At 42.8% G+C, this 25,330-nt stretch overlaps 1 protein-coding gene and 1 long non-coding RNA gene across 4 annotated transcripts in view; one reads left to right on the top strand and one right to left on the bottom strand.

Moving 5' to 3' along the window:
• Positions 1 to 23,539, bottom strand: part of LOC148124017 (uncharacterized) — an 83,969-nt gene extending 60,430 nt beyond the window's left edge. Inside the window, exon 1 of the long non-coding RNA XR_015740161.1 lies at positions 23,430 to 23,539. This is a non-coding gene — a long non-coding RNA (uncharacterized LOC148124017). The remainder of the gene's footprint in view (positions 1 to 23,429) is intronic.
• Positions 1 to 25,330, top strand: part of TMEM108 (transmembrane protein 108) — a 322,453-nt gene that overhangs the window by 217,294 nt on the left and 79,829 nt on the right. The window contains exon 1 of one of the 3 annotated variants that reach the window (XM_087916723.1): positions 23,263 to 23,624. The exons of the other annotated variants lie outside the window; for them this stretch is intronic. Within the exon in view, the coding sequence (XP_087772849.1) occupies positions 23,612 to 23,624 (13 nt within the window). The 5' untranslated portion in view covers positions 23,263 to 23,611. Of the gene's footprint in view, positions 1 to 23,262; positions 23,625 to 25,330 lie in introns of those variants that run through there. 3 annotated transcript variants of the gene reach the window in all.

Below are 25,330 nucleotides of genomic sequence, written 5' to 3' on the forward strand. Positions count from 1 at the left end.
TTACCAAAAACTAGGCAACAGTGAAGGCTGATGAGTGAAGAAAGTGGGCGAGGAAGTTGGAGAGTAGCTGGAGAAGTCTAGGTGATTGAGGAAAGTGGGCAAGGAGCAGAGATCAGTAATATTTAGTTATGTTTAATAGTATCTGACATTATAGATAGATACTGTTTAAAATATGTTATGGAAGAGGAACAAGTTTCACCAGACAAGACTGAGACTGAGCTGAAAGTTAGGCCGTGCTAGTGGGGAGGCAGCTGGGCAAGGAGTGGAGATTGGGGAAGGCAGGCACCTGAGGCAGAAAGGTAGGCTGTGGGGACCACATAATTGAGGCATGTAAGCAAGTGAGAAAGCAGCAGCAGCTATGCCACAGGCATCATTCTAGGCCCCAGCCAAAGTGGGTGAGGTGAGATAAGGAGTGACTGGGAGAGGTGGGGAAGGGCCAGCCAGTGCTGGGATCAGCTGGTTCTCCAAACTGCGCAAGAAGTTAACTGGTTCTCTTGAACCAGTGAGAACCGGCTTAATCCCACCACTGGCTTTATTTCGTACTAGTGGGTTTCCCCTTCCACCACAATGGGGCCTAGGGCTGTTCGAGCTATCGGCCTCAACTTAGAACCTATTACCAGTTTCAATAGGCTATTCTGGAAAACCAGATTTCTTTCCCCAGCAGGTGGGGAAGATTCAATTCCACTGTGACTGGATTCTCACAATGGGGAATGGTCCTAAAAACTTAGGACCTAGTTTCTTGCACAGCAGTTTTATCTTTAAGTATTTGGTAGAGAGAGAGATCTCCCTGTGATGATCTGGGACAAGGCATGAAGGTCACACAGTGAGCTGAGAGTTCAAACTCCCCTTTAATGTTCCAAATTTCCCCTCAAATAGTCCCACGTTCTTGGCACGCCCCAGAGCAAAGTGTGCACACAAACACACACTTCAGCCTCTAGCTATGCCCAGTCCAGGATAACAAAGGAACCAGGAAAGGAGTCCACAAAACAGGGAGCAAAGAATGAGCCCACAAAGTCAGGAACAAGGTATTGAGTCCACAAAGTCAGGAACAAGGTACTGAGTCCACAAAGTCAGGAACAAGGCACTGAGTCCACAAGTAAGGAAGAAGAAAGCAGTCCTGCAAACTCCAACTGGCACACCAAACTACCAATTCAGTGTTTGTTCCCAACAAATGCCCCTACCCACAGTGTCTCCTTAAATCTCAGTCCCCATGTGTGCCTTGTGAAGAGGGGCATGGTGGTCTCCTCCTGAGTCATTGTGTCATGCTCCTGTCAGAGTCTGAATCCAAGGAGGAAGACGAACAGCTGTCAGGGAGTGGGAGAGTGGTTTCATTGTCTGTGGAGGAAACTAGAAAAGGGCAAAATCAGGCTGGGCAGAGAAGGGAAGAGGTAGAACAAGGAAGGGGGAGTTCAGAGAAAGACCAAGGCCAACCCCCTCTTCATCCTAGGGCATGAAGGGAAGAATGGAGAAGAGAGCAACATTGTGTAGCTTACAAGGGAGGAAAGGACCCTGATTCCCTTCACAATGCACACCTGGGAAGGGAGTTTAAAGGAGAACCAATTAGGAGGGGCATTTGTCAGGAACAAACATTGAGTTTATCTTGTGTTTGGCTGAGTTCCTGACATCCTCCCAACTGGTTTGATTTACTGCTTTGTTACTTCATTTCTGGAACTCCATATCTTGTTCTGCTGGATTTAATTATCTTATCTTACTTTTTGGATTTATAGTTTAAAGTTTTCAGTTTACAATGTTTGGACTGGAATATTGCAACTACACGCTGATACAGGTTCGTGGGAGAATTTTTCTCCAGACCAGAAGGTAACCAGGACATTGGGGGCAAAGTTGGAGCTAATAAAGGGACCTCTATTAATTATCTAGTTGGGTTGCCTTTGTACTATGCCCCAGGTCATCACACATCAAGTCTGCCTGCGCTGTTCCCTTCTTCTCTCCACTCTCTATGCTGGGGGATCAGGAGGGGGCGGTCCTTGCTTATTGCCTCAGCTGTATTGCTCTTCATGTCCACTGCTTGCCCTATCTTGTCCCAATCCTAAGGCACCTTGGGCTGACTCAGCCTGCTTCTCTCCACATTCCTCCAAAGCCAATGAATCTTCCCCCTCAATCTGCATCAGCTCCAGCTTTGGCTCATCTTCCTCTGCAGATTCAGGCTTTGATGGGGGCATTACACTCCCCAACATGGAACAGTTTCTGAGGGACCCTTTTCCTATTGACCTGCTCTTTATGAATTGACATAGTAACTTAGATATTGCTCCACCATTGCATTAGCTCATTCTGCCGCACCATTGTACTCAGATGGAAGGCCAAGTTAAGTACCTGGGAGGATGCTATTGATTTTACGAACTTCTCCCAGAACTTAGCTGTGAATTGGATCTCCCAATCAGAAATAATTCTCTTTGGCATCCTGTGCAATCAATAGATGTGTTTCAGGAAGAACTTTGCTAGTTTGTGGGTGGAAGGTAGTCCTGGGCAGGCTGTAAAATAAGCCTTCTGTCAGGGTTCCGGCAGTTACTCTAATTAAATCATGAGCCTTGAGCCACACTCCCAAAGTTAAAGAGGATTTATTTGAAGCTACCATTCTATGTCCGGCACTAACCTAGGCATAGCCAACTCTGAGATACGTAATTCACCCTTGATCCTGCTTCCCCCCACCCCCACCCCCTCTGGGTGTATCATCCAACGAAAAACATCCATAGCCAAGAGTCATCAATCATGCTCTCCAATTAGATTTTTTTGCGGCAGAAGCTTCAGCCATCTAATCAGTCTTTGAAGAAAATATGAATGGAATGTACTTTTTATTCCACACTATTGCCTGCTCTTTGAAACGTCCCTCCTTCTTTCTGTTGTCAACTATAAAACATGTATACAAAATGTTTTATGAGTTGACACCTGCTTGGGGAACAGTTACTGTCCAGGTTATAGTATTTCCACCACTTTCAGATAGCTCCACTATAAAGTCCATTGCGATCTCCCAGGGTTGGGTTGGCTCAGCTACTTATAGTAAGCCGGGGGATTATCCCAGCCTCTTCTCCATTGTTACACAATTTGCACAGCTCTTTACATAGCCTTCAATGTCCTTTTTCATCCCAGGCCACCAAAATTGTCTCCTAGGGTAGGGTTTTCAGGAACCCAACGTGTCCATCTTGCCTGGCATCATGGCTCCTCTGTAGGATCTGGACCTGTAGGCTACTAGGGACGTACAGTTTAGTCCCTTTTCAGGCCGGCCTATCCCTGGTGGTCAAAAGCTGCTGGTAGTCTTTGAACCAGGGGTCAGTTTGTAGTTCGACTTAGAATCCCTGGATCAGCTTCCCATTGATTTGGTAGGTCATCATTTGGTTTGCTGTCATGTGGTCATGTGAGTTGCCCTCTGGGGAAAGGGGATAAATGTAGTGACTACTTCTTTCTGGCTGCTCTTGTAATGGCCCCATTACATCTGTGACAGGGAGTGGGCCAGGAAGTTTCCCTCCCTGGGAGATACTTAAGGGCAAAGTTAAATCAGTTGAAATATTGCGTCCGCTGAACCTCTTTCGGCGAGAGTTTATAAGGGGTTCTGAGGACCTCTAAGTTCTTGTGGTCAGTCCACAATTTAAAAGGCACACTGGTCTCTTCCAGGAAGTGATGCCAGGTCAAAAATGCCCACCAGATAGCGAAGGCCTCCTTTTCCCATATGGACCAGCATCTCTCCATGTCAGTGAGCTTTCAGAAGGTGTGTGCACATGACTGTAGATTTCCTGCCCCATTCTTTTGGAGTTGGACAGCCCCCATGGCCACATTGCTGCCATTGTCCTGAATTATGAAAGGCTTTTCGGGATTGGGATCCTTTAAGATTAGTTATTTTGCAAATAACCTCTTTAGGGTCTCAAATGCCATTGAAGCAGCTGATTCGGTCAAGGTTTGACCCCCATTTTTCTGATTTTAGTAGTTCTATGATTGGCAGAGCTATCTTTACAAATTAAGGGATGAATTGCCTGTAGAAGTTAGCGAAACCCAGGAAGCTTGGTAACTGCTTAGGGGTCAGAGGGGACTGCCATTCTAGGATAGCTTACAATTTTGCTGGGTCCACCTCCATTCCCTCACTTGATGCTCGGTAGCCCAGGTGGGTCTGGTGGAATTTGCACCAACCTTTTGGACCTCAGGGACCATTAAATTCATAATTTAAAATCCTGCAGACCACTAATATGAATCCAGTGCATTGCTTTCTGAAGCACCTGGACTCCCAGTGATGGGATGGGGTCCTTCAGGCACTTAGCTTGGCTGCCTTTTTCTGCAACTTTAAACAATTTGGAACCATTTCCCAGAGAAAACAAAACACCAGGATCTTTCATCTCTCTCTCTCTCTTTCTCTCTCTCATCTCTCTTTCTCTATCTTTGTATCTCTCTCCTTCTCCCTATGTATATCTCTCTCTTTTTATCATATCTCATGGGCCAGCTAGTGTCTCGGAGTGGAGAAGTAGTTGTATGTCTCTCAATCATGCAGCACCAACACTGGAAAAAATGCCCATGAGACCCAGCAAGAGATGAAGCTTTACTCCTGCCCTAGAATATGGAGCAAATCTCCATCCCCGCCCTTCTCTTTTCAGGCCAGGCTAGGAGGGATGGGCGAGGGGCAGGGCCAGCCAGTGGTGGGTTCAGCTGACAGGAAGTGACAGCAGCAGGATGAAAGAGCCACAGGTTGCCAAAATTGTTGCTTTGTCCCACCTGTCCCACTACCCTCACCCCCTTTCCCACAACAGCACCATTATCTCATTCCAGGCAGCGAGGGCTGTGCTATTCGTTGCATGTTGTACCACCTGCAAGTTGCATGTGCTTCCCCCTATGGCAGAGATTTCCAGCCACAGCACGAGTTGCCTGGCCAGTCCCATATTCCAGAGCTCTAGTCACAGGACTGGCCCCCTGGTCATCCCAGAGCAGCCACCCAGATGACCTCTGATTTAGAATATAGGTTCACTGCCAGTTATCAACTTGTAAAGTATTCCTGGCCAGCTCTTGAGTTGCCATAGGTAGGAAGGGGAGAGAACTGATGGAGAATCTTGGTTGCTATGACCAGGAGAACATACCACACATACCTTTCTCCAGATTGTATCCCAGGTTACTAAAGCAACCCGGAGAGGCGTGTTTTCTACAGCCCGTGAAAGTGCTCCATTGGAGAATGTGATTTATGACACATCCTGGGTGCTAACTCATAAAATATTTTCTATGGTCTTTTTAGAGTTGCCAACAGAAAGGGAGGGGGAACGGTGTTTGAAAGAATAGTGTGGCAGCTTGGAAATCAAAAGTGCATTCCATAAATAGTTTTCAAAGATATTAACTAAGTGACTGAAGTTTCTGCCATGCAAAATTCCAACTGGAGAACATGATTGATGACTCTTGGCTATGGATGTGTCTCATTGGAGAATGTCATGCCTTTGGTGGAGACTGACTCTGAGGAAGAGGAGGAACAGCCAACAGGGAGTGGTAGTGTGGCTCCAGAGGTGGTGGAGGAGGCTGGGAAAAGGCAGAGGCCGGTTGAGCAGTCAGAGGAGGATCCAGGCCCATCCCCTATCCATCCTAGGTCATGCAGGGAGGAGAGGATCAGGGAAAAGCAAGGTCTACTCAAGAGGAGATTACCATGATCCTCCTCATGGCTTGCAGATGGGAGCTATGTATATAAGTTTGCAACTGCACCATTAGAATTTGCAGAAGTCAATTTAGTGTTCACCTTGAAAGAGGTTTATCTTTGTTGGCGTTCTTCCCATGGACTTTTCTCGGTTATTTTCCTGGAGTTTATGATTAGTTATCTTGGATTGCTTCGGAACTCTCATCAATGCAGTTTGTTTTGGTTTTCTGTTTGCCTCATTATTTACTTTTGTGATTTTAAACTGTGCCTAATAAAACAGTTAAGTTGAAGGCCTTACCAGACTTTAATATATGTTTTGGGTTTTGGGTTAATTTGAGAGACTACGGGTCATCACAGTTTGACTCCTGCCACCCCTTCAACTTATTTTTGCTTTTTGTGGGGTGACCATGGATCAGCTCAGAGCAGAGATTGCCCAGTTAACCCAGCAAGTGGCTCTTTTGACTGCACAGGTGGCACAAATGCAAGCTGACCAGCCATGCCAAAAATGCACAGTGACAGTGCCAAATAAATTTGATGGTTCGCTGGCCCAATTTCCAGCATTTTGGGGGCAGTGCCAGCTTTACATGAGCCTTCAGCCTGAGGACTTTCCCACTGACTGGGATAAGGTGTTTTTAATTAGTTTGTTGTCAGGTTCTGCAGCACATTGGGCGATGCCTCTACTGACCCAGCCCAACCACTGTTGGACAATTACGCTGAGTTTTGCCATCAATTTCAGGCCATGTTTGAGGACCCTGTTCAAAGCCAAACAGCAAACAGACATTTGAGAGTTGAAGCAGGGGCGTGGCTCACTCATGGATTATATTGCTAGTTTTCGGGTGGTTGCTCAGGATGTACAATGGAATGAGGCAGCACTATTAGACCAGTTCCGGGTGGGTTTGTCATCAGAGCTCCTGGATGAGTTGGCGCACATTGAATGCCCTTGCACCCTTCAGGAGCTCATGCATCTGTGTCTTCGTATCGATGCAGCGATGGGTGCGACAACAGACAGAGACCATATCTGTTTCCAGCAAGATGGCGACCTTGGTGGAAGTGCCTTTGGAGGAACCCATGCAGTTGGGGGCTGGCTGCCCTTGCCTGACTCAAGTAGAAAAGAATAGACATCGTCGTGATGATTTATGCCTCTATTGTGGCAATTGAGGCCATTTTGCGGCCAAGTGTTCTGTTAAGACATCCACAGCAGCGATACTTACGGTGGCAGGAAACGAGCATTGCTCGGCCTATGAGGGTCTGCAGGTCTGGGTGTAAAGTCCATAGGCCCGCCATCTTCACCAACCTTGCCACCCTTGCCACCTTTGACATCTTCGACATCTGCACCACAGTCGCTATTGGTGAAGCATATTGTGCTGCTAGCAAGTGTGTTCGTGCCTGGTGTGGGAGCGGTGGAGATCCCAGCTTTAGCCAACTCAGGGGCCACAGCCAATTTCATGGATGCTCATTTTGTCAAGCAGTGGTTCATTCCTCAGCAACAGGTATCCCCACCAGTAACGGTAGAGACAATTGATGGTCGGACTCTTCGTTCGGGACCTATGGTTGCTGCAACCAAACCCCTTTGCATGTGTCTTGGGCAACAGGTGGAGGAAGCTGTGTTCTACTGCCGCAGTGCCTCATTTTCCAGTGGTGCTGGGTTTGGAGTGGTTACAGGCCCATGATCCACAGATTGTCTGGTCGTCTGGAGCTGTGCAGTTCCTTGATAGGAAGTGTGCCAACCATAGCTTGTGCTCCTGTGCAGGGAGTCTGGCTATGCCCGTGGACCTGGATCTACCTGCAGAGTTGGTGGACTTTGCTGATGTGTTTGGGGAGAAGGAGGAAGATCAGTTGCCTCCGCATCAGGCATATGACTGTCCAATCGACTTGTTGTCCGATGCAAAATTGCTGGTGGGTTGGATATATTCCCTGTCGGAACCGGAGTTGGCCGCGTTGCAGGATTTTATTGACAAGAACCTCCGGAAAGGGTTTATCTGGCCTTCTACCTCCCTATTGGCTGCACCGGTGCTTTTTGTGAAAAAGAAATCAGGGGAGCTACGTTTGTGTTGTGATTACTGCAAGTTGAATGCAATCACAGTGAGGAATCGGTACCCACTTCCCCTCATCCCTGAACTGATTGAGCAGCTTCATCAAGCTAAGATCTTTACGGAGTTGGACTTGCGTGGAGCCTACAATCTGGTTCACATTCTTGCAGGGGACAAGTGGAAAATAGCTTTCCAGATGAGGTACAGGCATTTTGAGTATACCATGATGCCTTTTGGATTAACCAATGCCCCGTGTTCATGCATTTCACGCACGATGTTTTCTGTGATTTGTTGGATCAATTCGTGGTCATTTATTTAGATGACATTTTGATTTACTCAGACTCCCTGCAGGAACACTAGCAACATGTGCGGCTGGTGTTGCAACGTTTGTGTGATAACCACCTGTTTGCTAAACATGAGAATCATCAGCTTGCACAAACCATGATTGACTTCTTGGGACATCATATTTCACCTGCTGGGGTGGAAAAAATACAATCATTGCAGGAGTGGGAACCTCCACAGCGGGTTAAGGATGTGCAACGACTGTTGGAGTTTGCGAACTACTACTGCACATTTATTCCCCGCTTTGCTGCCTTGACTGCTCCCCTTTCTAATCTGCTCAAGAAGGGGGAGAAGTTCCATTGGGGTACTGAGGAGCAGGCAGCTTTCGAGGTGTTGAAAGTCACCTTTGCTTCTGAGCCTATCCTCAAACACCCTGATCCAGGCCAGCCATTTGTGGTGAAAACAGATGCTTCCGATGTGGCTGTTGGTGCGGTGCTCCTCCAGGCTTATGCTCCCGCAGGTACATTGTTCCCGTGTGCTTATTATTCTTGGAAGTTGTCGGCTCCAGAACACAATTATACAATTTGGGACAAGGAGCTATTGGCGGTTAAGGTCGCTTTTGAGAGATGGTGGCACCACCTGGAGGGGGCTCGTCACCAAATCGAGGTTCAGACAGATCATCGCAATTTGGAACACCTACATACAGCTCGGACATTGAACCAGCATCAGGTGAGATGGTCCTTATTCTTTACTCGATTCGATATCCAGGTGACCTATGTACCGAATGGAGGGAATCAACATGCCAACGCCCTATCTCAGAAGCCCGAGTATACCCGAAGGGAGGATAAAATCTTGCCCCAGAAGGTGATTCCGTTGGAGTGGTTTGTGGCCACCGAGGAACCTGTGGACCTTCGAGTGAGGATTCATGAGGCGCAGCGGCAAGACCCATTTGTGGCAGCTCGACGTCGAGAATTGGATGAGAATAGGAGACAAGAGACTTCTTGGGTGTATATTGGGGACCTGTTGCGGTTCCATGATCGCATTTATGTGCCTGGAGGTCCTTTTCGTGGACTTATCCTATGTCAGTTCAAAGTGTTGAATTTTAACTGATATTTTATATAGTTCACTTAAATCTCGAGGATGGTACCATTATCAATGAAAGAAAATATTGTCCTTACGAAATTATTAGAAAATTTTAAACCTGACAAAATTTGGACAAATTATCTATCCAGGTTCTTTGCCTATGCAAATAGCATTTTAAAACTTTTCCTTCTTTCTGACTGGGATGTCTATAACCAGTCCATTCATATCCAGCAGTAGTTAGCAATAAGATCCATTGAATTCTAATTCATAGTAGACAGAACCAGAGGTAAATGCCTTTAATCATCTTTCCAGAATTCAAATCCAAAAGGAATTCATAATCTACATTGTCTCTCTGTCTCTGCTATACCAAATCAAGATTACTTTATTTTCTAAGACTGTTTTTATCAAATTAAATCTAATAAGAAATGACTTTCACCTCCACATACATAGTCAGGTGTACAGGCTAGCCTTATTCTCCTAAAGTCATAGAACTGAACTGACTCGCCCCATGCCAGGCAGGAGCTGCCCTGCCAGGAGGGCAAAGAATCCCTGTGGAGCCAGCAGCAGTATGGGCAGCCACTCCATGGCCAGTACAGTGCCAACAGCAGCCAAGAAATTCCCAGAAGCAGCAGGGCCAGCAGGCAGGATGTACAGAGGCCAGGATGCACTGAGAGCCTGACCGGCAGGTCCCATGAGAGCAGCAGCAGAGTGGCAGCCAGAGTCAAGGTCAGACAGGGCAGGTTGCACAGTAGCAGCATGGACAGCAGCCCGGCCCAGACGCCACCAGCAGCAGGTGCAGCAGACAGGGCAGGTGTAGGCCAGGATGTACCAAGCTTGGCCTGTTGTAGCTGCGGGCAAGCAAATGGTGGGATGGAGAAATCAGAGCTCGTGGCACTTCCATTTCCATTGGCCCCTGTGCTTGCACGCTCCTATTTTGCAAAAAATAAGACACCCCCCAAACTAAGACTGAACGCTTATTTCAGAGGTCAAAAATAAATAAGACTAGGTCTTATTTTTGTGGAAACACTATAGTAATGTTGATTTTTCCCCTCTATGCAGTTAATACTGTATGTTTGTCAAGATTTTTTGCCTTTCTAATTTAACAGTGATTTGCAGTGAGAATGAGCAGGATGTGTAAGTGTTATGTTGTCCCTTTTCTTTACACTTTCTCTTGTCTTTGTGTATATGTGTATCAAAATCTTTGTGTGCCCTCGAGGTAAATGTAACTGTTAAATGTCTCTAATCCCTAGAGACAAGAATTTTAAATTCTGTTAGAAAATAATGTTAAAATAAGCAATGAAAACAAAATTCCTTCACCTTAGTTTGCCTGGCCAGCAAAACAGGATAAAGAGAATGGTGTCCCTTCCCCCCGCCCTTTCCTCTCTGTGCCTTTAAGAACAGCCCAAGTTTGTCAGGAGGGAATGTTTAATATCGTTTAGAACAAAAGTTGTGTTTGTTTGTTTTATTTGTGCATTTGCTGTATGTGTTGTAAATGGGTTTTATCTGTCTGGTGATTGATGGCAGCAGCAATCAGCAGTGATTGGCAGCAGTGGCGATCACCACCACCTGGAACAGGCCAAAAGCAGAACACATGGAGGCTGAAAACAGGACATACAGAGGCCAAAAACAGGATGTGGGAAGCAAAAAATGGGGCGCAGAGAGGCAGTGGCAGCAATGGGCATGATGGCGGTGATGAGCAATGATGATCCTCACAGCCTGGAACAGCTTATCAGTGGTATTCCAGGAGACTGATCCAACTGCTAATCAGCTGCACATGTTACATCAGGCTGTGATAATGTGCTGAAGCTTATCAGGCTGTTGGCTGTTTGCTGCAATGATGCTAGCCAAATGGATGCTACGAGACAGAGGCAGATTTTTTTCTTCTTTTCCTCCTCAAAAGCTAAGTCATCTTATGGTCTGGAGCATCTTATAGTGCAAAAAATGTGCTATGTAAAAAATATATACATTTTCATCTTTTGGATTGAACCTTTATTTCTATCAGGCTACAGAACTTTTCCCATTCAATCAACTAGAATGAACTTCTGAAAACGTATCAAAACGTATCAAAAGGAATCCTTTATTGAGATGAGACAATTCATGTAGGAATTTAAAGCAGTGTCTAAGGTCTCTCAGGCATGCAGAGATAGATAAGGGAATTTAAACCCCCTCCCCTTATCTTGATGTGTATTTACTAAAACAAAGAGCCAACATGTTAATTCCCCCCACCCACTTTTTAGAACAATCTTTTTCAGTTTCCCACGGCATACCTAATTCCCCCACCCCCTTTTTAGAATGATCTTTTCCAGAGTTTCCCAGGACACATATCACTGTGGAATTTTTATGGTCTCTTCATCTCCTGGCTGTCTCTCTGAGAGGTGATAGGTTCCGGCCATCTGGGTTTCATCCCTCCATTGTATCACGTGTAGGTTATACAAATTTGATATAAGATTAAATATATTCAGGTTACATCAAGAAAGATTTCTTTATCAGTCTCCCCCCCCCCTTTTCTTCTTCCATTGACGAAATGACAGATACACGGATCTGACAATTTCAGTTGCATATATCAATTAGAGAAAAATGCAACCTGATTCCAGTTAGCTCATTAAGATTTAGTCAGTCCTTCCAGCTTAGCCTCATTGAGTAAAATCTTTTTTTTCTCTGGAAGTTTAATCAAAGACTTACAGGCCTTTCTTTTTATCACGAGATCCTCAAACTTAATGTTCTTAAAGAAAAAGTCCTAAATTTGTCTTTTTCTCAATGCTCTTCTTTCAGTTGTGTTGAGAGGTTTACATTTGAAAAATAGTAGTGAAAGTTAATATCTGATTCTTCCAAAGCTGCAATAAACTCATCTGCATTTTCAGTGACTTATTTTTATTTATTTGTTTGTTTGTCAAGCAAGTATTAGATAACAGGTATAAGCATGATTATGAATACATGAAATGGATACGAATAAAAAAGAAACAATAGGACAGGGATGGTAGGCACGTTGGTGCACTTATGCATGCCCCCTACAGGGTTTCCCAGGGCATACCTAATTCTCCCACTCCCTTTTTAGAACGATCTTTTCCAGAGTTTCCCAGGACACATCTCACTGTGGAATTTTTATGGTCTCTTCATCTCCTGGCTGTCTCTCCGAGAGGTGATAGGTTCCTTAGGAAAGGGGGGAGGTCAATAGTAGACAGTCTAAGGTTAAAGTTTTTGGGTTTGGGGAAGAAACCACAGAATCAGGTAGAGTATTCCAGACATTGACCACTCTGTTGCTAAAGTCGTATTTCCTGCAATCAAGTTTGGTGTGGGTTGAGTTTGTATCTATTGTGTGCTCTTGTATTGTTGTGATTGAAGCTGAAGTATTCATTGACAGGTAGGACATTGCAGTAGATAATTTTATGTACTACTTAGATCGGACCGAAGGTGGCATAGTTCTAGGTTGTCTAGGTCTAAAATTTCAAGTCTGGTGGCATAAGGTATTCTGCTACGAGTAGAGGAATGATACAAGCAATCCTTTTTGATGTAACCTGAATATATTAAATCTTATATTGAATCTGTACAACCTACACATAATATACAACTGGAGGATGGGAGCCAGGTATCCAGAAACTTGACACCTCTTGAAGAGATAACAATATGAGAAGGAACCATAAAAAAATCCAGCTCTGGAAGATACTCCCTGGAAACTCTTCAAAAGATACATTCTCAGAGAAGGGGAGGGGGAATTAACATGTTGGTTCTTTGTTTGACAAAATACACATCTAAATAAGGGGAGGGGTCCTAACTCCCCTTATCTATTACTGCATGGCTGGGAGCATTTAGACTCGGCTGGAATCACTCCCTTTCAATAAAGAATTCCTTTTGAAATGCTTATTTCCAGAAGTTCATTCTTTTCGGTTGGAGGGGAAAATTCCAGTGCTTACATGGTCCTAGAACACTGCCTTGGGGGACACTGCTGTTGACAGGTACAGGATTTGATAGGATGTTCCCTATTTTGACCATTTGTTGCCTGTTTGACAGGAATGCATCTATCCAGTTATGCAGGTGTCTGGAGAAGCCATAAGATTTTAGTTTTAGGAGAAGTCTGACATATACCATTGAATCAAAGGCTTTACAGAAGTCTATGTAAATAGTGTCAATTGCTTTGCCCTGATCAAGTTGTGTAGTCCATATGTTTTTACAGTGTAGGAGTTGCAGATTACAGGATAACTTTTTCTGAAACCAAATTGTTTGTTAGAGAGTGGGTTGTTTGTCTCTAAGTGGATAATGGATTGGTTAATAATTGATACCATGACTTTACAGGTGACACAGCATAAGGAGATTGGTCTGTAATTTTCAACTAGGCTGGGGTCTCCCTTTTTGAAGATGGGGATGACCATGGCTTATGACCACAGGTTTAGCAAGAAGCTGGTCCTGAAAGATTTTTCAAAGATTATGCTTAGAGGTTCGGCTATGGCAGTGGATAGCTTTTTAAAGAAGTAAGCACATATTCTGTCTGGTCCAATAGATAGAGATGGTTTTAGATTACGTAGTGCTTTTTCAACATTGTCTTCTGTAAAATTGATATGTATTAGATAATGGTAGTTGTCTGTGGTTTGACTAGGAAATGTCCATGATCCATTGCTGTTTACAAAGACTGAGCCAAAGAATGTGTTAAAGAGGTTGGCTTTAATGGTGTCATCGTTACAGTCTTTACCATTAGGTCCTTTCAGGGGTGGGATGGACCTTGAGTCTTTAATTTTGTTGTTTACAAAATTGTAGAAAGCATGGGTGGAATTGGTGCATAGAAGGTTTTGCTCTTGCTTAATGTGATAATTGGTGCATTCAGTCTTTATCTGGTGGCATAAATTTTTGTATCGGCTTTTGAAGTTGGCAATGTGACCAGATTTGTTTTTCTGCCAAAGGGATTTTTTTTTGGAATTGAGCTTTCTTATTGTTATGGGTATTTTTTTTTTTTTTTTGGTTTTGGGAGTTGTTATTGGTACATATAATTTGATGACTCTTTTGACTTCAAGTAAAAATATGTTGTAATGGTCTTCAACAGTATTGCATCCAGTGAATAGAATTTGCCAATCAATCAAGAGATGAGAGATCACTGTTTATAAGATCATAGTTGCCTTTTTTGAAGTTATAATTGAGTATCCCATCATTATGATGATTTTTGTGAGGATGTATGTTGAGACAAAAGTCAATCATGCTGTGGTCAATGTTGGAAAAGGGTTCTTTTATTTGTATTCCATAAATTGAATTCAAACTGTTGCAGAAGATGAGATCGAGGCAGTTGTTAAGTCTACAACTAGTTGTTGGTTACTAGTTGTTCCAGTCCCAGATTTGTTACAGCATTGTAGAAGGTTGCATGTATGGGTTCAGTTTTACATTCATTTAGGGTCCAATTAATACGAGGTAAATTGAAGTCACCAAGAAAGATAAAAGCGTGTGGGCAGGAGGTTGCCCATGTTAGTAGTGAATTTAACTTGTTTACATGTTCAATGTCATAATCAGGGATTCTGTAACATAATAAGAATTGAAATGTGATATTTAAGGACAGTTCACAGATGATGGTCTCAGGAAGAGCAAGCTCCTGGGTAACTTGGATGTTTTTTAGATGTAGGGACATTTTATAGAAGATAGCAACTCCACCTCCTCTATGGATTTCACGATCTGATTGGTAAGCATAATAATCTCTTACTGTGGTAATGGAGTCAGGGAGAGATGCATTGAGCCATGTTTCATAGACAAATATGATGTCGAATTTAGCCATATTTAGTAAGAGAAGAAATACAGGTTTTTAATTTACGAGGCTTCTTGCACTGAGTAGCTTGCATGTAAGGCCAGTTGTAGTTTGAATTGAGGTAGTTAGGGGCGTGCTTGCCTAGTTTTGGGTGATGGTGGATTGGATGATGTAGGGTTGCATCCTGAGTTGTGGGCTGTATGACTTACTTTTAGTACAATCAACACGGTAGTCAATGTATAGATCCTTCTCTCCATTGTCTAGACATTTTTTGAGTTCTGTGTGGAGTTCACAGGAGCAGATTCTTTGCAGTATGGATAAGTCTGGTCTTGAGTGAAGTTTGTTATGAGTGGGATTGGTTTTAGCAATGGCGTTTATTGTATGAATGAATATGCATTTGCTGGACTCATTTTTGCAAACAACTCTACCAAATCTTGGGGCCACCGAGCCGTCATTGTATTTGAACTCAGGGCCATCTCTGGTTATTTCAATGATATCTTCAGGAGAGATGTTTGTTTTATTGGAGTTGCTTATGATGTTGCGAACTTTGGTGATGTCATCTGATTTGTTGGTGTCTTCAAGACCAAATAAAATGGCATCTGGATGTTTCTGATCACGTTCCATGATGTCTCTGATGGGTAAGGGGATATTATTTGTGGTATTATTTGATGGGATAGTGATTATTTGTGGCTGTGGTTTGGTGGTTATTTTTGGTAGTAGTTGTGATTGTAGTTGAGGTGGTAGTTGTGGTAATGGTTGTTGAGTTGAGATTTGAGTTTGAGCTGTTAGATATTCGCTTAGCTGTGCTACATTTTTTTTCAAGAGAGATTAGGCTTGCTTGTATAGTTGCTTCAAAATGTGTTACTAAGTGTCCTTCTATTGAGTGAATGGATGATTCTATGTTTTCAACTCTATCAGACAGAGTACTTAATTGGTTTAGCTTAAGTAAATATGATGAACATAGACAAGGAAATGTATCTGATGTTTTTAGGAGATCAGCTAGGTTTTTGGTTAAGTTTAAACAGATGAAGTGGGCTTGACTGTCACATAGGCAGCATTTCATGTTATTTTTGCTTTCATTGATGGTTTCAAAACATTTGAAACGTGCAGGAGATTGGGAGGTCATTGGAAGAGATATTATTCTTTTGTTGATGTTTGGTGGAGGGTTTGGAGTTTTTGGCTGGCATGGTCGATGACAATAGTACACTAAACAATTACAATAGCTAAATTAATATGGCTTCAGTTACTTAATGAATGTTGGTAATTAATATATGTTAATTGATAAGTTAGAGAACAAATCAATAGTAAGGTTACTTATTACTAAAAAAAATCAATCAACTAGATAATCAATTATACAGTATTACATCACTGTCAATCAATAAATCAGTAATTATTGATCATTTAACAAAATTATTATACTATTAAATAATAAATCAATTATTTTAGACAAAGCATTATCTATCAATAATAGGTCTTGAGGTAATGAAATAATGGAGGTAGTGAGGTATTGAAGGTTGGTAGTGAAAAGTTCCTTGTTTTTTTTCTTAAAGCCACATTGTTTTGTTTTTTGTTTTTTAAAGAGGAAGCGTTGCTTGAAAGAGCTTTGTTAGTGTTCTGCGGAAGACGCTTTAATCAGTTACCTTTCATTAGATCATGGAGATGTTCCAATCAGCTGCTTGTGAGATTTGAATGGGGAAGATTTGAATGAACTCTCCAATCAGCTACTTGGGAGTTTTGAATGGATGAGATTTGGGTAGAAATTTAAATGGAGCTTGTCTAATCAGCTGAGTGGGGATTTAAATGTCTAATCAGCTGAGTAATTTAAATGGAGGAATGAAAGTTACAGTTTTGTAAACTGGTAGAATACCACCACTGGTTTAATGACATCTAAGTGATTGTTTCCTGGTGAGGTAGAAGATAGTTTCATTCTGCCTCTCAGGTCTTCCGGCCAGCTCAGAATCTCCACTTAGTTCAGTATCTCCGTTTATAATTCTCTCGGGACTCTCCACTAGTTTTGTCCTTCTCCTCAAGTCTTGGTCTCTCTCCTCCCTCGTTCTTTCTCCCTGCCAGCTATCAGCTGTGGTTCTGGGGAAACTGTGTGGGGGATTTGAATGGAGACATGTTGTCTGGCATGGAAGGTACTCCGATCAGCTGTGTGGGGGATTTAAATGAAGGTGTGTTGCTTGCACTCTGCTGGCTCCATGTGATCCAGTTCAACAGCTCTGGCTAGCTTGAGATCCGCCAGTGTTGTTAATAGGACTTGAGGGAAGGAGCTCCACTTCTCTGGGCAAAGAGGGGAGGGCTCTGGATTTCAGTGGTTTTTTGGGGCTCTGGTTTACATTTTTGGGAAGGCTCTCCGAAGAAGGCCAATCGCTCCAGCTAGCAGGAGCTCCGCCAATGTGATTAGGGCTCCAGGGCTTCGGAATCCAGTGTTTTTTGGGGTCCGGTTTACTCATGGTTTCTGGCACAGGTGGCAGTTTTAAAGGTGATTTCTGATGCAGGCGGTGGCTTTATAGGGTGATAGTGCTCCAGGAGCAAGAGCCTCACCTTCCAAGTTGGGCGCCGCCATCTCCTAACAACTTGTGACATTCTCCACATTTGCATCTCAGAAGTAATGTGCTAAGAAGATCAAGCTACCAGTTACTACAATAGTAAACTAAAATCATAGCTTTCAATCTTTATCTTTCTCTGTCAGCTTTTTTCCCCTCAGCATTTCCTTATTTGGCTTGCCTTAACAGCCTTTTTCTTTGTTCTCTGAGACAAAAAGAGATCCCTAAAATGGCGCGAGTCTTTAAAAAGATGTAGTAGGTTGTAGCTACAAGGAGCCTCTTTTTCAGTTGATTTTAAAAAAGATTAATAGTTGTTGAAGTTGATTAAGAGAAAGGCATAACTTACTGTCTGTTTGAAAGATGAATTTCAAAATGGTGGCTTCTTCAACCCTGAACAGTTTGTAGCCTCTCCCCTCCCAGCTTTTGGCATGCAGTTGGCTTTGGAGTTTAATTCCAGAAACAATTTGCAGGCTTACAGCTCTATTGAGGGGTTCAGAGGGGAAGTTCTTCAGATGGGTCATAAAAACTGATGGAATGCCAATCCCTTCTGTTAGAAGGCAGAAGAGCAACATCCAAGGGGAAAATCCTTTGGAGATTTCTCCCCAGAGGTTTGTTCAGTTAGCCATGTTCCCAGGAAGAGAGAACCCACCCCCCCATCTTTCCTGAACTCAAATCTCAAGAGGAAATCATAATAGACATTGTCTCTACTACACCAAATCAAGATTATTTTATTTTCTAAGACTGTTTTTAATCTCATTAAATCTAATAAGAAATTATTTTCACTTCAATCAAAATGTCTCAAGAGGAAGTTTCAAATATTTCTGCCATGGCTCTGTAAGAAGCTCCCTCCTTCTGCAGATTAAAATATTCTTTATTCTTAACATTAAAAGAGGCAGGATAGAATATTTCGCCAAAGGAGAAACAGAGAAAACATTCTTAAAGGCAGAAAGCAGCCCCAGTCTTTTTTAATAGCCTCCAGCAGAAACCTCAAGTCTTTACAGATAGATATTTTGTTCCCATTAAGAAAGACTGGGCCAATCTATATATATAAAAGCAAAAAAGCATTCGTGCATCATCACAAAATCACCAGAACCATAAAGCCTACAAACTTGAAGTTTGGTACATATGTTCCTCTTGGCTTCTAGGTGCTTACTATGAAAGGATTTTTCAAAATGACCATCAGAGCATTAGTATTTCCTATATTATTATTAAGACGCTCTGATGCTAAGGAGTTCTACTCCCTCTCCCCACCTAAAAAGTCTCTTACAAATGCAAAATACAAGCAGAGGAGAGGAGTTTCCGTTTCAGTTTTACTTTCACAGCAGCAAACAGCTTTACTACAGAACAGTTGAGCTAAGCCACGTTCAGGCTCCTTGCTGTCTGCTTGCTCACACACCAAATACTGTTTGAGTTTCCAAATACCCCTCAACTCTCTCACACACTGACAGGATGCTAGCCAGATGAATACCTATGGATGTTGGTAGGCAAAGGCAGAATTTTTTCCACTTATTTTCCTCCTCAGTTCAGACAAATCTGCTCCTTCTATTGTAACACCAGTTAAAGGGAAAAGAGGCAAAAATGCAGAAAAAGATTTACAGATGCAATTAGGAAAACACAAGTAAGGGAAGCTGCACACAAGTATCGTCAAACTCATCCCCAAGTTAGTAGACAGGCTGTAAAAAGTATACATCTAATAATCCCTACATTAATTAGTCACAAATGAGATCAATGCCTTGGACTAATAAGTATTTTTCTGGTTTTCAGTATGAACCTCAGATTCATTATTCTAGGGAAAAGGTTGTTGATCTCGGACTTCGGTTACCTTGTGCCTGGTGTCAAGTGACAAGATGAGAATCCCAGGATTTGCTGCAGTGGGTGGTAAAGTCCAGCTCCCTCCCCTTCAACCCTCCTCTGAACCCTTACACAGCCTTCTCACCCACCAGCATCCAATGGCAAAGCACTTTCTTTCTGCTATCTGGAAGTACAACGGATGCTTCCAAATGACGTTTTTGGGAGCCAGAGAGGTAAGGGAGGGAAATTTTATGCCAACATTCAAAGTGCAGAGGCAAGGCAACAGGATAGGGAGCATCATGGTGGGGCCTCAGCAGCAACCTTCATTTCTCCAGATATACTTTGTTGGTGATGATGACAATGAGAAGGACACGCATTGTAGAACCTATATATTTAAAAGCAAAATACCACTCACGCATCATCATGAAATCTTTGGAACTGTAAAGCCTACAAACTTGAAATTTGGCACGTATGTTCCTCTTGGCTTCTAGGTGCTCGCTAACAAAGAATTTTTTGAAATGACCATCAGAGCATTAGTATTTTCTATATTATTATTAACACACTCTGATGTTAAGGACTTCTACTCCCCTCCCCACCTGAAAAGAAATATCTTCCAACTGCAGTTGAGCTAAGCCAAGCCCAGGCTCCTTGCTGTCTCCTTGCTCACACAGCAAATACTGTTTCAGTTTCCAAACAACCCTGAATTCTCACACACTGACAGGACACTAGCCAGATGAATACCGATGGATGCTGGTAGGCAGAGGCACAATTCCCTCCCCCTTATTTTCCTCCCCACAAACTTGCACGATCACATAGTTTTGTAGCAAAGCACGGGTACCCTGCTAAACAAAATACCTTCAGCTCTAGCTGATGAGATTAAGGGCAGGACATGACCTTTAGGACATAATAGGATTAACTTTACCATGAGCAGCTGTGGGACACTCTGATCACTGCATGATTCAACTTGTACTTGCCTATATATAGACAAAGACTTAAAACCATGAAACCAACAATTAAATCAGTGAGGACTTGGACTGATGAGGCAAAGCTGAAGTTTCAGGCTTGCCTTGATTGCACTAATTGGAATGTTTTTGAAGATACCTCTGCAGAGCTAGATGAGCTCACAGATACTATAATATCATATGTCAGCTTCTGTGAAGACCTATGTGCACCAACAAGGAACCTGCAAATATATAGTAACAATAAACCTTGGTTCACAGCTAAACCTAAGTAGCTACATTGTTCCAAAGAGGAAGCATACAGAAAAGGTGACAGAATGCTATACAATCAGGCCAGAAATGTAGATCAGGCCAGAGCAGCAAAAAGAAGCTACTCTGAAAAGTTAAGGAATCAGTTCTCAACAAATGAACCAGCAAACACGTGAAAAACACTTAAAAACATCATTGGCTACAGCAAACCTCCTTCTCAGGCAGAAGGAAATCAACTACTAGCAGATGACCTGAATGTGTTTTACTGCAGGTTTGAAAAGAAACTACAGCCACCTATCTCTGCAACCTCAATTTCAAACACACCAACAACAGCCAAGCCTCCTACAACTTACCCCAACCAATTGGGTTCACAACTTCTGGTGATCACAGAAAAAGAAATACAAGGTTTATTTCACAGACAAAAGCCAAGAAAAGCACCAGGGCCAGACAAGATAACTCCTTACTTAAAAGTCTATGCTGACCAATTGGCCCCCATCTTCATCTGAATCTTCCATAAATCACTAGAGATGTGCTATGTTCCTTCTCACTTCAAATGTTCTACTACCATCCCAGTGCCAAAGAAGCCATCAGGGAACTGAATGACTACAGACCAGTTGCTCTAACACCTGTAATTATAAAAACCTTTGAAAGGCTAACGCTGTCCCACCTGAATCATGGATCTACTGTTAGATTCCAGCCAGTTTGCATTCCGAGCAAATAGATCGACAGATGCTGTTAATATGGCTCTGCACTACATCCTACAACACCTACGCAAGGGTCCTCTTTGTAGACTTCAGTTCAGCATTCAATACCATCATTCCAGACATTCTTCTAACTAAACTAAACCAGCTAGCAGTACCTGAGCACACTTGTAAGTTGATCATAAGCTTCCTAACAGACAGGAAGCAATAGATGAAGTTAGGCAGAATCACATCTGATACCTGTATAATCAGCACAGGACACCCCACCCCAAGGCTGTGTGCTTTCTCCACTTCTCCCTATATACCAATCTTATCACTCATTACCCATCCCCTCCCACTTGTGACTGTATGACCATAACTTTGTTGCTTGTATCCTTACGATTTATATTGACTGTTTCCTAGTATGATTTGATTGCTTATTGTACCCTATGACTATTATTACCTTTTCTCGACCCTTGACAAATGTATCGTTTCTTTTATGTACACTGGGAACATATGCACCAAGGCAAATTCCTTGTGTGTCCAATCACATTTGGACAATAAAGAATTCTATCTATTTTATCTATCTTCTCCCACTTATGACTGTTATGACTGTAACCTTGTTGCTTGTAATCCTAACAATTTTTTGACTGTTTCCTAGTATGATTAGATTGTTTATTGTACTCTACGACTATTATTAAGTATTGTACCTTATGATTCTTGACTTTTGGTGAATGTATCTTTTCTTTTATGTATAGAGAGCATATGCACCAAGGCAAATGCCTTGGTGTCCAATGACACTTGGCCAATAAAAAATTCTATTCTATTCTATTCTATTTCTATTTCTATTCACCCACCACCACTGAAATAGCAAAAGCTCACTACATGGCATAAATCCTAGAGCATCTCAGAGCCTTATAAAAATCAATCCATTCCCTAAGCCAAGGGGTCAGCAACCCCAGAACTATGCTTCTGTCATTGAAGTTTCTGGCATCCAAATAAACAGACTTCTTTCCAATTGGCCTCCATTTTATTTCCAGTGCCTTTCTCCTGGCTTGGAACTGGACCAGATTTTTCTTCCAACAGCTCATTTGATGCGGAGAGGATTTGAGGAGAAGCCTTATAAGCAATGTTGCCTCGCCTTTTCTCTCTTATTCTCTCAACCATCCTGATCTGAAAAGAAGGATATGTGTGCTGCCTTTCTAATTTTAACCAAATGGGAGAGAAAGCTTAATTTGTAGTGGTTGGATCAGAACTAGATTTCATATATGCTGACTTTGTTCTCTTCTAGATTTCACAGAGCATCTACTTGCAGCTAACCATGGCACCGCAATGATGCTTTGGCAAAAAAATTATTCTGTCATATTCTCATGGCATTTTTTTTTACCCCATCCCAAGTCCACAAGGAGACAGGTCTATATTATCCTAACTGTATATATCTTAATATTGTCCCTCCTCCCCCCCTTTTAATAATGTCAAAGGATAGTCACTAAGTTTAAGTCTTTGGCATCTACTGCAATTAGATGGCTTAAATAGAGTCAAGAAAGCAGGAACATTTGTTGGTAATAGTTTTCTGCCAGCTCAAGGAGGGGTGAAGAGCATTCTAAACGAGAAATAAGGAAATGCCCATAATTCAGGATTTGCAGGTTGGAAGGGAATTGGGAAGGGCCTCTTCTAATAGAAGCATCTTTTCTGCCAACCAGAAGCTCTTTCTGCTGATTGGTCTGGGGAATCTTCTGAGTGAAAGATATACTGGATAGGAAGACACAGAGAAAGAAGGAAAAAGCTGTTTTGCCATATCCAAACGAAGAGAATTAAGCAAAGTTAAAGGTCATTTGACCTGTTTTCCAAAATAATGGCTCGCTTCATGCCCTGTAGTAAGACCAAATCCTACTTGTTAATATCCAGTAGCATTGTGAATCCATCCTTTAAAACAAAACAATAGCTAAACCTGATTGCTTTGATGAATGCAGCTACTGCTAATTCAAAGCTAAATTCTAAACAAGAACTTCCTGATCTCCTCAATCTGAGTCATGCCTATAAGGAAGGAGTAATGGAACAGCTTATCCTTGGCTATTTTGGCCACTTAAGATCTGGTTGCAATTTTGGCCACTTAAGATCATTGCCAGCACTGCTTTCCTTTTCCTACGTTGTTTTGTTTTTTTAAATCCGGTCTTCCACGAGGCCGGAGAGCGGGTCTGACAAAACGCAGCCAAATTTGCCTGCGGGCCGCCTTCAACCCTCTATAGTCTGACAGGAGGAGAGGGAGTCTCCTCCGCTAGCAAACAAGTGCAGTTCGAGACGCTCGTGGGATGGGAGAGCGTCACCACATTGTAGAAGACCAATGTCGTTTTGGGCGGGGATGATTGCAGGGGTGGGGGACGAATCGCTCAAAATGAAGTACAAAGCAGCTTTGCTGGGGGCGGGGAAAAACAGTACTCGGTAACTAATAAGCCATGCGCTGTCTTCGCCTTACCAAACCTCTGCAAAAGAGCCGGTGCGAAGCTGTTGGTTTCCGCAAGACACGCCTACGTAGTCGGTTCCCGTCCCCTCGACTCCCCAAAAGACGCCAGCAGTAGCGAACAAGCTCTGGATCTGGTTTTTCGACGCCTTGCTATGAGGCTGGCAGATGAGAATGTCTGCTGACGTCGAATCCAAATGATATTTTCAGGTGAGTCCTCAATTCCCTAGCTCAGCTAAACCGGAGTCTCCAGTCTTTGCCTGCCTGCTGCTGCTGCGGCCGTACTCCCATTTCTATTCCCGTCGCCCTCCTCCTTTCAAGGGTTTATTATAAGGTCCATGCCAGGTGATCGTTTCCAGAAAAGGCGACTGTCTGGAAGTGTTTGTCAGTAGCAGCTATGCTTTATTGTAAAGGAATCTCGCGTTCTCCTGACTCGCCTTGCACAGGAATGAAAACCGCCTGGATGGCTGGTGGTATATCAATATTCTGTTTATGCTATCAATTGTTCCGAATGGTTTATAAGCTGAGAACAAACTGCGGCTCTTATTTCTTGGACCGAATTGGCTTCTGTGGAGACAAATCTTCGTGACAAACAGGTTGGTTGGGTGGTTATCGTTAAACTGTACAGTAAATTGCTGAGGAGCAAATCGTTTAGTGTAGCTTCCCTTTGTGGTTTTTACTCACAACCCACCTCTTAATTCTCCATATATTTTAGAAATGAATTTTTAAAGACTTCTACTGAATGCACCATATTTGTTATAGTGTAGTCTTCCTCAACTATGTTTTGGATAGGACTCCCACCAGCCTCAGCCAGATGATCAATAGATGGGGATGCTAGGAATTGTGCTTTGAAGGTACAAAAGTTCGGGTCAGATGTTTTATGTATTCATCTCTTTCTTTAGTGTACCTACCCTTACAAAATTGGTATTAACTTCATGCTATATTCAAAAAGTAGAGTGTCCTTCCCAGGAGATCATTCTTTGAATAATGTTCCTAAACTAAAACAACCCAACACCCTCCCTTGATGCTTAATCCCAAAAGTGTAAGAAAAAGATAAGTATCCTATTCAAGAAAGAAAATCAGTCAATACATTTGAGCTTTAATGCAAGTTATTCTGAGGACAATTGTTAGGAGATATCTAAACTTTGACAGAAACACCATAATTTGAATGTTTTATGGGTCATTTGCTCCCAAATCCATTTGTATTTTGGCAAAATGGTTTCTAAAGAATGAAACAAAATGAAGTATTTTTTCATGAATTGATGGCTTATTTAGAGGCTCATTTCTGTTTAGATTAGATAAAAATAAAAATTATTTGCCAAATCAGTCTGGCACAACAAGGGGAGGCTGGTAATATTTGGTAACTTCTCTAGTCCAGCTTTGAAATCTCCAAAATATTTAGCAGATAAAAGAAAAAAAACCACACTCTAACTTTGAAATATCTGGAATCTGTTATACCAGTGGTCACCAACCAGTGGGCTGGGGATCACTGGTGGTCTGCAAGAAAATTTTGGTGGTCCTCAGAGAAATGTCACCCTCAAAGCACCCCCCCCCAAAGCAATTAACCCAGGCTGCATGGGAACACAAGGTTGCGCCATCCACATGGCCCAAGGGGAACACAAGACTTTCATCACGAACAACATGAGATAAAGGAGGGGGCAAAGGGTGGAGGGAGGAGAACTTGTTCCACTTGCCCCACGCACCTCACCTGGCCATTTCTTTCTGCTGTTTTTTTTTCTTCTGCTTTTGGCTGCACGCAAGGAAAACAGAAAAAATCTTTCTTTCTCTCCCCCAAACTCCACCAGAAATTAGTTTTTGGGACCCTGCAAGGCATCCTGCTCCAAGAGGCTGCGCCAGTGTGACAAGTCTCACAAAAACTCATTTCTGGTGGAGTTTGGGGGAGAGAAAGACTTCTG

Source organism: Pseudonaja textilis, chromosome Z, assembly GCF_049901715.1.
Source record: "Pseudonaja textilis isolate UNSWEBS1 chromosome Z, rPseTex1.2, whole genome shotgun sequence".
Lineage (NCBI taxonomy): Eukaryota > Metazoa > Chordata > Lepidosauria > Squamata > Elapidae > Pseudonaja > Pseudonaja textilis.